The sequence below is a fragment of the Oryzias melastigma genome, linkage group LG3, assembly GCF_002922805.2.
Source record: "Oryzias melastigma strain HK-1 linkage group LG3, ASM292280v2, whole genome shotgun sequence".
NCBI classification, from domain to species: Eukaryota; Metazoa; Chordata; class Actinopteri; order Beloniformes; family Adrianichthyidae; genus Oryzias; species Oryzias melastigma.
The window spans coordinates 17,717,400-17,732,667 of NC_050514.1; the positions used below are offsets into that span (position 1 = coordinate 17,717,400).

The window sequence follows — 15,268 nt, forward strand, 5'->3', positions numbered from 1 at the left end:
CTCCCTGATTATTCGACTTGTTGGCGCCATTATAAAGACAATGTCTCTGCTATAAGGCCTGGGAACTATTTCTATTATTTATCGAATTAGACATTGCCACAATTATTATGAGAGCGTTTATGCTCTAATATTAAATGCAATATTGTGTTTTTATTTGAATGTTTTTATATTTTCTGTAGGGGTTTATTATGACGTCTTGTACATGTAATTTGTCTGTTTGTGTGGGTTTTTTTTATTTTGTTAATGTGTTCAAATTAACTTATTTTGGGGGAGAGAAGGATACAATTCCAGACTAAAGAATTTAAATGTTACTTATGGAATCAGATCTTACAAACGTCATAAAGTAAAGCAGTCATCTAGTTTTATCCCTTCTTTCCCACCTCCTTCACCATTAAAGACATGAAGGTGACCACTCTAACACTTTATTAACAGTCAGTTAACAAGGTTTAACACACTAAATCTGTTTAGTCTAAACTTCAGTCTAAGTTTCAGCCAACAAAAAAGGTCAAAACGAGCAGAACTGACACCAAGAGTTAAAAATGGAAATGAAAGTCTCTTTACTTACTTGCATTTTGGTTATAAAAAATGTAATAATCCCCTTAAATCCAAGGAGAGAAATCATCATTCATAGTTGAAACATTATTTTCTTATTAGATATCTTCTGTTCATGTAATAGGGTGCAGTTGAGGAGAGCATGTTAAACATGTTAAAATGATCTTTATATAAATCTTCTGAATAAATGGGCAAGTATAAATAGTTTTTATAATATTTGAGGATAAAAGAATAAAAAGGTTTGGAGTTGTCATTTGTGTAAATAAAAACACACATTTGCTATACTTTGCAGATGAATTTTATTCAAAGTGAATAGAGAGTACACAACAAAAGCTGTGACAAAAAATACACAGCAGGTAAACCAAAGACATCTGAAACGCATTTGCACACACATTAGCACACACACACACGATGGTAAAGGCTTTGAACTTCAAGTGTATTTCAAGTGTCAGTACTATATCAAGATCATTTGATCATATTAATAAGCAACACTGTCTTATCTTTCTTACTCACTTCTGTGAATTAAATGAACAATGGTTTATTTTTAGATTTCAGAGTTTTTTGTAAAGCAGAAGCTTAAAAAACATAATAATAAAGCAAAACACGTTTTAAATTTATTTTCTGTGTGAAGTAGTTTATAGTACACTAAGGTTTGCTAGGCCAGTGAAAGTTAAAATGGCATTTTGGGTTATAAACCAAATCTTTCTTACAGTTCACAGCCGTCAGGATACTCTGAATTTGGAGAAAGAACAGCATTTCAAGGTATTCAAGACATTTTTTTTTTTAGGTTTGAGAAAAATTGATTCTAAATTGTTATGTTTTTAACTACACAATTTTAATTTACAAAAACAGAGTATTAAAGTTTGTGGATTGGTGAGTTTTATGAGTTCAGTTTCGTTCCATATCCTTGTTATGCATTTTGTCTCAGGATGTTTCTTTTAGCGTTACAGCATGTCAGTGATTCATCTTGGTTTTGTTGTTGACCTGTAAGTTTCATGCCCCATCACTAATACACAGCAGTTATTTTGTTTCCTCATTTCAAAGTTTCAATGTCAGACCAAAAACTCTCTGCGTTTTAGCTCTGTGACCTGTTCCGGTTTTGTTTTTTCTACCATCTGCCCCTACAGCACCAAGGCTTATTTTTTAACACACTCTCAATGCATTTGGGTCTCCTTGCTATCAGAGGATGGTGCTGAAATGACATTAGAAAAGATTTGATTTACAAAAAAAACACCAGAAGTTTCTTTTGTTTCAAATTTCCAAATTGCTGGTAATAGGGACAAAAGCATATAAACATGTCAGGTTTGGTGACTTTAGTAATGCTGAAGAACAAATGTGAGGTTAGTTGGTTGCATCAGGTGGAGTCAAAAGAGGAAATGACCAAAAAAACAAGATCCTCGTTTCAACAGAGTCGCAGGGGCAGTTTTGCAACAACATCCTCGCTATTGAGAAGATATGGTGCACAAATGGTGCAGCACAAACATTTACAATATAAAGTTCCACCATAATCAACATTTCTGGTTTGCATTGGGCTTCATCTGTATGATATATTGATACTGCAAAGGCTCCTTATGGCACTTTCTCCTGTTTTTATAAGTCATTTCTAGCTAATATGCTGCACTTTTATTTGGATATTAGCCTATATGTTTTATTCTAAAATATTCCTAATGTTTATATAATGTAAAATCACACACTGGCAGGATTTGTAATATTAAATGCTTATTCCTTAGAAGGCACAAGTTTTCTTAAAATATCAATCTCAGATTTCTACACACACTTTGATAAACACTGTTAGCATGTTAACTCAATTAAAAAAGGTATTAATAGAATTATAACACTTCCGTGTAGTTTAAAAATGAATTTGTTTAAATGGTCTCAAAAGCACTAATTGCTCAAAAGCTGCTACTAAAAGAGGGGAAATGAAGCAACAAGAGCAGTCTAACTTCCAGTTTTATAAAAATGTGATTTTAGCAAAAGAAGGAGGGGAAAGTGTCAATTATTTCTTAGGGGACTCAAAAAAAAAGTTTGAGAACATAAGAAGTTAATAACTTGCAATTACTGAGCACGCTAAAATAAAACGTTTGCTTGAAGAAAGTCATAAAAGAGACTGAGATGAACGGATGAAGCATGCTGCTTTAACTTTTTGGTAATAATGCCAAAGCAAGCATCATTACATACAGCTACATTTATTTATGGCATCTACGATTAAATCGTCTCATAATGTGATAAATATCTACAGCAGATTCATGCAAAAAAGTTAAGTTTTATCGACCTACATGTCCTTCCCTGCAGAGTATTTCAAAGAAGTCCATGAAAGAATGGAAATGTGGCTTTTGCATGTAAAACCTGTCATGCCTCTGGTTTGCCCATCAATGACTGAACAACTCCTTTGCTAAGACACATTAAGGCATTGGAGCTGTTTCTTCTGATCTTTTTCAAATGTTTGCTACAACTGGTACCAATTAAGTTGCTTAAAAACTGAGTTTTGATTTGCTTTATCACGACAAAAACATGTATGCATTTTACCAGCAAAAGGACAGCTTCAGATGCTTTTTCTGCGTATTTTTTTGAGCAGACTACCTGCTAATGCAGTTAACGCTAAAATGCACACAAACATGTTCACACGGCATCATAGTGCAGCAGAGACTGTAACACTGGCTTCAGAATCAATCTTTAACTGACTTCACAAGCAGGTTGCTACTCTTCCTCTACTCTTTGCTTGAGCGACCATTTGACAGGCACTAGATAACAGACAAACAGGCACTAATGTGTACTGTGCATACAGTAATGCATGCAGCACATGCAGACAAATATACACACTTTTTAGGAGGTGTGGTTTCTTCAGTCTTTCGGGCATGTTACAGTGCTCTCTCTAATGGATGAAAGGCATTCGCTCCTTGTTGTCGTTATCTCCCTCAGGTTCCTCTTCCTCTTCTCCTGCTTCGCTGGTCTCTGTGCTGTCGCTGGCCATCTAGTGGAAAAAGGGGTTTCAGCACACACGTCTTTGCTCAGCACTTAGAACAAAGAGGTAATTGGATTAGTCGATCTTTTTTACCAGGGGAGTGGGAGACTTTTCAACATCCAGGATGAGTTTTCCAATATTTCCTCTGTCATGAATTCTTTGCATGGCTTCTTTAACCTGCAAATTCAAACATTTCCTTTTGTATTTTGAATCAACAAATAACCACCAGGTACATTCATTTGCTGTTGAATGATTATGAGAAAAGTATCAATTCTTAAACCACAGTCTATGGACCAAAACAGTATGAGCAGAAATATATACTTTGTTGAAGGGGTGCAAGGAGTGGGAGGCTGTGTTTGTGTGTGTTTTATTCACTTATTTTGCATTATTATTCTGGTGTACAACTCTTTGCGTTACCAGGAAGGAAAAGTATTACATAAATAAAGACTGATTTAAATTGATTTGATTTGGCAGCTTAAGAAAATAAGACACTTTTCACCATCATGATCTGTTACTCAAACCAAAAAAACTAACCAAATAATTATTATTTTTTTTTAATTAATTCACTTGTTTTACATTATTTATTCTGGTGTGCAGAACTTTGTGTTCCTGTAATGAAAAGCGCTGAATAAATGAAGATTGATTTGAATAAATGTAACTTAATGTACTCAGAAAATAAGACATTTTTCATTAACATGATCAGTAACAGAACCAAATGACACAATTATCTGTGGTAATAAAAATACGAATATATGTGGCTCCGAATCAAAGTAAAAGTAAATGTGTCCTTTAAAAAATAGCAAGCAATTAGAATTTAACCAAAACAACAACAACGCCATTTCTAATGACTTCCTGTTGTGTGTCCCCATTTAGCTGGCAAAGAAATAAAAGAAAGATTTGTGGGGTCAGCACAATGCAAAAATTTACACAACAAACATGCATCTTTCTTTACTTATTATTAAAGTTATCTAATGTCCAGTGAAATGTATAATTTGTTTTTTAATAGATGCCATAAAAAATTAAAATAAAAACACCTCCTCTCTGCAGTTTTTACAGCAAAATATGAATTTGTTAAATTAAGTTTATCACTGAAATAATTACCAGAACAAAAGCAAATTGAAAAAAATAGGCCAATAATCCTTTTTATGTACTGCTTGGTAGTAACTTCTAAGAAAAAAGAATGGGGGAGGGTTAATCTTAGCAAAAATTTTAAGACCCAAAAGTGCGCCTTCATTACCCGAAACAAGGGCTGGATCTCCTATGTTGTCTCACTTGAGTTTTTTCAAGCACGGAATTGCTTCAGAACTGAGCCAGATGTGATGCTTTCCTCAATAAACCTGTTAGTGGTCAGAAAAGCTCTGATTACGCTGCTCTTTTCCAGTCAGTGCTTCAGCCCACAAAGGGAGGTTTCCATGGTCAACATGTAAACTAACGCTCAATCAGTCAATGAATTCTCCTTCCAGGCACATTAACAAGCGAGGCAGGCTGTACCTTTGTCCACATTCCACACCAACCTCCCATCTAATGAGATTCTTCACGGGCAATGACTACAGTGAATGGACTAAGAAATTTGTCAAAGTTTAATAACAACAATACATGGGAAGTTTCCCATGAGAAAAAAAAAAACTTGGAAGAGCTTTTATTTCACCAACAGAAATCTGTATATTATAATATCTTGAAGCTCATAAAGCTACCAGTATATTGCTCCAAATTGTTACACTTTTCCGGAAATAAAAAACCAAGGTTAAACTTTTTACTTCTGAGATTCAGAACGACAGGCATTATTTTTATGTTGGAACAGAACGGTTTAGTTGCTATACTCCCACACACCTCTAAACCAGCTTGACACTCACTTATTATTTGATGAAGTGGAAAAGAACTCTTGTCAGAATTATACAAGGTCAACAGTTTCAGGAAAATAGACCTTCTATGCAGCTAGAAATGTGCTATTTTCTCAGAAACACATAAAAAAATACTAGTTTGTATAGACTTTCCACTTCAGAATTACTTTTTAACAAGAAAATGTGATCTAAGACTATCATAATAAAATATATATATATTTTTTTTAAGCAAAAAAATATGGTTTAGTGTTCAAATTGAAAGATCATTGTCTGCTAATAGTGGTCTTAAGATGATAATAATTAATTTAAAGGTTAAAAATGAGTAAGAAAGAATGTTTGTTATTGTTTTGAATGTATTTTCTTGTTCTGTGTGACAAAAAAATAGAATAAAATAAAACTAATAAAATAGATATATAAAAAAAAAATAACTGAGTGATCAATTACATTTATTAATTCTCTTCAACAGTTTCATCTCTTTTGATCTGGAAAGTTAATCTTCCTTTTTAGGCTGTGAGTCTTCCCTGGAATCATTTGAGTTTCATACTAGATATAAAAACACATTTTTTTAAGATATGTAAAACTTTTTACTTTAAAAGAGATCCTCGTGTTTTGCCCACATGGTCTTACCTCCTCCAAAGCCCACAGAGAGTCCACTACAGGCCTGATCTTCTTCTGAGCATAAAGACACAGGAGTTTGTCCATCACCTTTTTCACAAGACTACATCCTCCTTGTTTGAAGAGGAGGTTGAGAAGCGAGAATCCAGCTATAACTTTGTTTTCCTCGTAAAGTTTAATTGGATTAACCTTCTCCACCTGCCACCACTGGAGATGCAGAAAACAACAACAAAAAAGAAAAAGCTTCTGTGAATTGAGAACAACTTATTTATGTATAAGCTTGACAAAAAATGTGTTTTGTTGAAGGATGCTACTTTCTTCAAATATTGACAATGGACTGCATCTCTGACTCACAGATTTTGCAAAGCTGAAGAAACTCTTTGTTTCCCCAGTTACCGTGTTTGATGCGCCTGAAAAAACAGGGATAAAGGATTGTTGCATACTGGGAAGAAGTGACTAGTCAGTATCAGACAGCTTTGACGCAGGACGGCTGAGGTAGGGGGGATCAGCTGGCTCCTCTGGGGTTACAAATGATCAATGTAACCAAAGTAAATTAAAAAAAACAAATTAAGCACATTTCCAACTTCCCTTCCTGCAGTTGAAGTTTTTGTCTTCTATTTTCCATTAAACTCATCATGTCAACAGTTAATTTCAATCATTATGTAATAGGAAAAGTGAATGGAAATATCACAAAAACTTCAATTTGCCCTAATTACAAAGTTTTAACTAATTTAATCCATTCAAAAGGCATCATTAATATGATTTTTTTGCTGTATAAAAAGGGTTTTACCGGAGTGCATTTCAACATGTAGCAGTAGCTTTAAGAGTATTAACAGAATAATCTGCTTTTGTTACCATGGCAGGAAAGCATCTGAGTGAAAAAAAAATATATTTTTGTTAAAAATGTGCCTATAATTAAAAGTGCATCTCCAAAAAGCAATATGACCATGTCACTTTATTTATCATCAGAAATCATGATAACAAAGAGAAAGGGTTTATTCCTCCTACCATATAGAATGTAAGTCCCTAGTGGTTTTAGGAGACTCAGACATTTCCCGGTGTTCTCTCCAGACAGGCAGTCCAGTACAATGTCAACACCATCCGGAGAAATCCTGAAATAATAATAAAAAACACACAGCAAGCAGCAATCAGACTGTGTTCAGATTTGTGCAGTGTTCTGGGAAATAATTTACTAAATTGTGCATGTATAATTACTTTGTGTGGACGAGAAAATGACTGATAAATCAACAGGTGCACTTCAGCGTCTGCACAGAGCACCAGAATGGACAAATGTATTTTTTACTTATGGTAGCGCCCCATAGGGACTAAATGACCAACCTTTATGTGCAGAAACAATTGAGTCTGGTGGTGTGAACGGGCTTTTCTCCTTCAAAACTCAATCGGTACAACTTTAAGACCTTTTTTAGGAAATTTAAGAACTTGCCTGGAAAAAAGTTCTATTCATCTATTTATTTTTACTTACTTCTGATATAATTTGAACTTAAAGTTAATTAGGGCTCTTAGTGGTCATTACTGTTTTTGGTGTCTGAACGGCTTGTGTTTTGTCCAAAAATGTTCAAATTGAAATCAAGAGTTTCAAAGTATTACATAACTCACATAAATGTACATCAATGTCTGATCCATACATATTTCATTTTTTTCAAGAGGTTTTAAAAATAGTCTTGGTGATTTCAAGTTAATATATTGACATGTTTTTTTCACCAAATAAATTTTAACTACAGGTGCAAGTGTCTTTTACTGTAACGTTTCAGTCACAGTTTCACTGCTAAATACTTGACCAAATTATTTTCTTAATTGCCTATTTCTACATTAAATAACAAGAGATATTGACAAAAAATGTTTTTTAGACTTAGACTTTTTTTTAACCTTAGAATAAAGTCAGATCATTTTAAATCTAAAATAATTTTCAGACTAAATGACAAAAACTCCACTGACTCTTTGATTAAATAAAAAGGCCATCTGAAAATGTCACCACATAACACTGAGTAAGTAAAGAAAGATTATATCCTATTTTAAGTCTTTGCTCATCATTGCATTGACTCACTGGATAACTAATCTACAAAATAAATAAATAGTGAAATGACTGTAAACAGCAGCAGATACGTTTTCCCTCTTGCCCTTAAATTTTCAGACTACCTATCTCATGTCTAATGAACATTTATAGGGAGTTTTATATTTTTGAGATTGTGTGGTTTTGATTAAATATCCTCAGAAAAAATACGCCTTCATTATTGCATCTAAGATCAAGCTCATGAGGAAAAAAAGCAAAAATCTTATGTCTCATTACATGCAGAAGGTACTCCTCTCCATGTAATTAAGGCCTCACGAGATAAGAACATTTACTCTCTAAAATATTAATGTCAACCTGTAATAACGTCCCACACTTTTCTTTCTGCTTAAACTTCTTTTAGAGTCAAACAAATATGATCTGCTAGGCTGACATTTCACACACAAAATAACTTAGATGTAAAATAATGTGGAGCTTGAGAAAGAAAATGACAAATAAGGAATTTAAAGCATGTCCAAGTTAAATCCTCACTTTTGGCCTTGCAGATCTGAGCACCTGCTTGGCTGAACTACTTTGTGGTCTTGTGATTCCCATGGTTTTTGCCTTTTGTAAAAAAAAAAAAAAAGACTAATTTAACTGAACTTTGTGCTTGATCCTTGAAAGAATGCGTGAGCCAGAGAGATGAAATGCAATGTAACCCACAGAAAAACATGGAACATCCGGAGCCTTTTAGTCACCACGAACTGCTCATAGTTTAAACCCTTCAAAAATGTAAAATGTATGAATCATATTCTGTGAAAGTACAGCAAGTCTTCTTTCAGATAACTAATAAAAAATGTAACTAGTCCTTTCAAAGTAAGTTGTGAATAAAATCTTTAGTTAATGATGATATGTGGCTCGTCACACTTTATTTAAAAATAAAAACAACTAAAAAAAACTTGGAAAAAAAGCACTTTAACTGTTTATATCAAAATATAGTTAGCAGAAGAACCAATATGATAAAAATAGAAGAAGACATCATCAAATATTTTAGAGAAACAAAGTTTGGTGGACATCATGACACGTGTCTGAAAAAATAAAGATTAATCCAAAAGTTTTAAAAAGTGTAAACATTTTTTTATTGGTGACTGTCTAAACCAGCTGACTTTTAGGTATGCAGTATCATTAAAATAAAAAAAAACTTGTTCTCTCAATTCAGAACATAATTTTTAGGCTTAGGTTTGCAGAGGTGCTCTTAAAACAAACCAGAAGATGTCTCTAACACTATATTGAAGACTGATTGTAAGGTGCTTCGCCACAAAGCACAACACTGCAACCAATGAACACCCAAAAATGTGATAATACATCCTCTATCAGTTATTTTTCTATTTTTTTCCACTAATTTTTCTTCCTTATTGTCCCTTTATCAAAGGACCTTGACAAACTGTTCTTCTTTGTCTTCAATAAAAAAAAAACCTCCAGTGCACAATGCTGTCAGAGCTTAGTAACTCAATTTTATCTTTTACATTTTTGTTAAATAACCTTCCTGTTCTTTGGACACAGACTATTGTAGTGGAAATGCTTCTCATACAAGCAAAAGCTAAGAAACTTTGTTCTCTGTGCCAAGGAATTTTAAATTTAAAGAGCATCTAAAGCATCTCTGAAACTGGATCATGTCACAGGAAATTGATTCATACTTCAGCAGCAAATCTACAGCAGAAATGGTTTGAAAAAACAAAGACAGATAAAATCAGGGTCAAACTAAATCTCAGTCTGACTAACAGGCTTTGGCTTGACCTTAAAGGATCTGTGCATGAATAAATCCCTGCAAACCTCAATGAACAAAGACAAAGAATGAACCAAAGTCCCTCTACAATCATCACTGAAACATGATATAAAGATATTTCAAGTCTAAAAGAAACGCAATTTGTAGCTGAAAATTTGAGGTTCTTCAAACTACTTTATTTAAATTAATGTTTTTAGTGTATTTTGGTTATATGACCCTGTTTTTATTGTGATTTTGAAAATCTTAGAGGAAATTGAACACAAAAACAAAAGAGCATAAATATATTAAACCTATAGTATCACATATTGTTTTTTTCAATGTAAAGAATTAGTGTCATCGCAACATGTAGGGTCTTACTTTCAGCTACAAAAGGAGCTACACACTACACAATACTGCTGCTCCTCACTGAGATGAGCCCTGAGTTGCTATGGAGACCACTGCCACACAAGCCCAAATGAGGCATCCGGTAATATCTGCATCCTTGCGTGGCCTTCTGCCCTCAGCTGCATCTGTGTTATTACATTAAGGGGCATGAGAACAAGGCTACATGAATGCATAAAACAACACATGACAACAAAAAAAGAGGACTCGTTCAACTAAGTTGAGATGCATACTTACTTCTTGACTTCTTGCATGAAGTCGATATTTCTATCAAAAAGGTGAGTGACGGAGTCTTTGATGGCTGAGTGTTTGAAGCAAGATGCGATCCCAAAAACAGTTACTTTAGGCACCGTGGCACACAGCTGAGCCACAGCCTGACCCTGAAAAACAAGTTGATTAAAAGAAATTCAGTCATGCACTCACAAAAGACAGGTAAAATATCTTCTTCAGGTTAACTTACACGGTCAATTTGGAGAAACATTGGAAATAGCTATGTCAGGACTTAATTTCTTTTTGAAGAAGATTCCCACAAGAAATGACTTACTACTCCACCTCCTGCCGAGTGGACCAACACTGACATCCCTTCTCGCAGGTTGGCAACCTCAAATAGCATCATATAGGCCGCCACAAAGTTCAGGGAGAAAGCTGCTGCCTCCGGAAAAGTCATTTCATCCGGCATCTTGTAGACAAAATCCACCGGTGTGCAAACCACCTCAGCCCAGGCATTGTAATTGACAAAAGCCATAACTCTGTCTCCTATCTGAAAGAAACATTTGACAGGAGGTATTTGTGAAGGACATTTACCAAAAATATGTATTATGATCACATTGTTAGGTCATTTTTTACACCAACCTCAAATCCTTTTGTCTTTTCACCCACTGACTCAACTATTCCACAACACTCGAATCCAGGAACCAGAGGGGGTTTGGGCGGATTATCAATATTCCCCTGACGTACCATCAAATCCAGGAAATTCAAGCCACTGCAACACAGAAAAATACACTTTGAGCCATTTATTAAACATTACCGGTAAATTCTTCTAACTGCCTCTGACATAGACACAAAGCTCTTCGGATGAAGTCAATATCAGAGCTATTCTTTCATAGTTATCAGCAGTGAGTCACAGGTTAGCCCTCTGTGGACACAAGGCCAGATTCCACAAATATTTTTGCACTGAAAAGGATGGAGTGCACTTTTATTTTTGATTATTTTTGAGCAGGCAAAAAGCTAAAAATGCGTTCTGAGAGAAAAAAAAATGAGTGAAAATGAATTTAAAGGGGGCTTTGATCCACCAACATCCTGCATGAGGAAAAGACCTGTGGCTTCATGAATGCAAATGTCTCACTCAGTGAGATGCTTCTCAGAACAAAACCCTCAGTCCGCGATCGCAGCCTGAAAGAAGACAAAACACATGACAGAGGCTCGTATTTACCAGGCTTTGACGCGGATCTTCACTTCTCCATCCTGAGGCTCGGGCATTGCCTTCTTGGTCACCCGGAGTTTGTTGAGCCCTCCGAACCCCGCCAGCATCACCGCCCGCATCTCTTTGCCACCGCCGGGCGCTTCCACGCTCCCCGCATCTTTGGCGGAGTTTTTGTCTATCATGCACTCGGTTTCCTCTGTCATATCTGCTCCTTCTTTAGCCATGACGGAGACCAGCTGCTCTGCCTCTCGGGGAGTGATGTGGCGTGAGGCTCTAATGCAGACAGGCGCTGCTGCTCTCCCTCAAGCAAACTCAGTCTGCGCTTATCCTTCTCCAAAAAAATCTAAACTGAAATTCCAAAAAAAAGAAACAATTCTTCTGCACAAGTCACAGCGGCTCAAGCCGAGTTCAATCGCCTTCTTTAAGAATAGAGGGAAATATTTAATCCCTTTAATAACCTTTTCTTGTCTGGGTATAAAGTGCGCCACCTGCAGGTGAAAAACGCAAAAACTTCCAAACTCCTGAAAATGAATGACACGTCTGAACCCACAAATGTCCCTGCTTTGTTCCTGTAAATGTGTGCTATAATTGATGCTATAGATGTGTAATTTACCTAAATAAAGGACGAAAAAAGCAGGAAGTGTGCATTTGAAACTATAAAATGTGAATAACTTTATAAACATTGATTTGAGGCTAATGTTTCCACTTTTTCCAAATCTTGAACTTATTATTATAAGTTTGGACATTCTAAGAAAACTTTTAGGCTCCCTTCACCCTAACAGTTATCTCATTGACCTTGTCCTAAAACTGACTGGTCAAATAGATTCTTTCCAAACGCCTGAAAATGATGCGTCTGAACAAACATCTTTGCATTGTTTCGTTTTTACAGTAGAAATGTTGTTGTTCTTGTAAATTTGGGCAATTTATAGTTCTATAGATGTGTAATTTACCAAAATAAAGATTGAAAAAAAGGAAGTATGCATTTTAACAATAACGGTACAATGTGAATAACTTTATAAATATTGATTATGGGACTTTAATTTATGAATTTGGCTTTTGTCACCCTTTAAAGCAGTACAGATAATAATTGCATTATCTATATCTCACAACACTTATTACATGTACTATATTAGGATAATAAAGAAGCAAGTACTTTCAGAATAGAATCACATTTTTATTTGACATTCATCGATACACTTTCGTCAGACGGTCATAAAAACAACATCTCCTCCCGGTTTAAAGCCACACTTGTTAAAGTAATAATAAGCAGTTTACTTTGGTTGCTGAACAGTTTCTGTTTATACTTATCCTGAGAAAACTCCAGACAGGGACGGTTTCAACATGACTTGATGTTGTGGAAACATTTTATCTGGCCTTTTTTTGTGCGTCTTGCAGCCTTCACTGGTTGAATATATTATTTCAGAGGAAAAAAAAAACATCTGTGTAATCTTACATCAGTTTCACATTTTTTTCCAACACTGTACAGTTGTCAAAGATGATAAAACTCATTTAGCAACAAATATTTCTTTGCATTTGTGTGAACAAAAGATGAACAAAATGTGTGTCAAGAGTTGAAGGACTTAGTCTACTGATTTGGGACTTCAGTGAATATTCGGAGACCGTGCATTCCTTGGATCTCATCTTTAAGTGCCTGAAAAAGGGGAGGGGGGAAAAAGGAAGTGGATTAAAAAAAGGATAGATTTTAATAAACTAATTTTAAATTACATAATACAACAATAGTTACAGAGTACTAAAGTACTTAAACAATACAAAAGACTTGTTCATGGATAAGAAATGTTCAATACATTTACAAATTGAGAATAGTATATAAAACATATTTAATGACTAAATTGATTTAAAATGTATAATTTAAGATACAAATTTACATTTAGAAACTACATATTTCCAGATTAAAAAGAGCTAAAATAACCTTTACTAAATTAGAAACAAGCATTGCATCAAAAGTAGTTAATGCTCTTTTTTATGTCCTATAAGAAAACAAAAAACAAGTTTATTAATTTGGTTAAATAAAACATATTTAAAGTGCATGACCTATTTGTTTATTCTGCCATTATTTGTTTAAAGAAAATAAAGTCATAAAGACAAAAAAAACTCATGGATAATAACTAGTCCCCTCACACTGGTTTAACAGGCTAAATTACAGCCAGGTGCAGCTAATCAGTACCACTTAATGAATTGATTATCAACAGGTGTGCACACCTTTGTAAAAGCACAATAGAGTTCATGTTCACATATGCTGTAGTTTATTACAATACATTTCAGTTTATACAAATAAAGAAGGATGTAAGTTTGTTGTGTTTTAGAATTTTGCGAAGTGTAATTAGCTTCAAATCTTACAACAACCCTGTCCTTCAATTGATTTCAGTTAAAAAAAGACATTAAATGAAAACTGAATATTAACATGTTTTGTACTGGTTTACCTGGTTGACCAGCTGATGTTGCTGAACAGTTTTCTTTCCTTTAAATTCACTGGACTCTATGTGGATTTCATACATGGCCCCACAGCCACCTACACACAGCACAGGATCAGAAAGTAAAAGTTCACTACAAAATACATTATGTAACAGCAATTAATAAATCACAAACTGGCTCTCTAATGGGGCTAAAAAATAAAAAGGTCAGTATTGTATTGATATTTACTCAGAAAATCTAATATTGCTTTATTAAATCCACAAATTAATCTTGTAATTTAAAAAAAATGTATTAGTCAAAAACTGTTAGTTTTTATGTATAATATTCATAAAATGTAATTACTTCTCTAATCTTATGTGCGTTGAATCTCTTTCCTGCCTCTGGTCTGATTCTTTGAACAATAACAAGGATTTACTTTCATCCCTAAATGGCTTAAATGAAATATTTGTGTCATTTTAATTCAAATGTAAGACTAAAGACATTTTGTTTATATATTTACTTAGCTGTCATTTATTTTTGGGCAAAACAGCAATGCCTTAAATTGATTACTTCACACATCAAGTGTCAATAACCTTTTATTTTCTCTCTTTTTCAGAATTTTGAACAGGCATTACTGCAGACGCCTAACCACTTTAAAACTCCACTAGCTGACATAACACCCATTTGAGCATCAGAAACTAAGAATCCACTATAATATAGTTTATTATCTGTATACTATTGAGATATCATAAGCTAAAAGGAAAGACAAAAACACTTGACAGGCACTTTAAAACGGTTGTGTAAGTATTTGTTGCTTAAAGGATGAAGAGACAGCTGGCTTTGTTGTCTATAACTTTCAAACAGCCAATCACCTTTAGTTTACCTGATATATCCCTAACTTTGAGCGATGACGCCAATGGAAACTTCTCCCTCAGTATGCTGGCGATGCGGACCTCTCCGTCTGTTTGCGTTGACAGACATCTTTGCAGCTGTCCGAAGAGAAAAACCTGCAGAACCGCAGAGGGGAGTTAGAAAAGTCAGTGGAAGCCGAGGGGAGCATGGTTAGCATGTTGCTACAGACTGATTCGATAAGACCATAAAATTGTTTATACTCGGTTGCCGCGAAGAGCGTGGAGAGCAGAGACCGTCGTGCTGCTACAGAAACGTGCCAGCATGGTTAGAATGGAGTGACTCTTTAGTTACAGCGCCTGGAAAGACAGCTTCGGTCACTAACAAGTCATGTCCTTAGATGATTTTGAACCCGAGGTGTGACGTCACACATCCGGGT

At 34.8% G+C, this 15,268-nt stretch overlaps 2 protein-coding genes across 2 annotated transcripts; both read right to left on the reverse strand.

Moving 5' to 3' along the window:
• Positions 1–831: 831 nt before the first annotated feature.
• vat1l (vesicle amine transport 1-like) lies at positions 832–12,057 on the reverse strand. Its single transcript, XM_024295613.2, has 9 exons — positions 11,578–12,057; positions 10,998–11,127; positions 10,690–10,905; positions 10,383–10,525; positions 6,979–7,082; positions 6,325–6,380; positions 5,983–6,177; positions 3,608–3,691; positions 832–3,523 (listed from the first exon to the last, which is right to left on the reverse strand). The coding sequence occupies exons 1-9, from the start codon at positions 11,790–11,792 to the stop codon at positions 3,425–3,427; spliced, it is 1,242 nt and encodes a 413-aa protein (XP_024151381.1). The 5' UTR covers positions 11,793–12,057; the 3' UTR covers positions 832–3,424.
• Positions 12,058–12,721: 664 nt separating this feature from the next.
• On the reverse strand, positions 12,722–15,267 carry bola3 (bolA family member 3). The gene is made up of 4 exons (XM_024295612.2): positions 15,093–15,267; positions 14,864–14,987; positions 14,010–14,098; positions 12,722–13,219 (listed from the first exon to the last, which is right to left on the reverse strand). The coding sequence occupies exons 1-4, from the start codon at positions 15,153–15,155 to the stop codon at positions 13,154–13,156; spliced, it is 342 nt and encodes a 113-aa protein (XP_024151380.1). The 5' UTR covers positions 15,156–15,267; the 3' UTR covers positions 12,722–13,153.
• Between the last annotated feature and the right edge of the window lies 1 nt (position 15,268).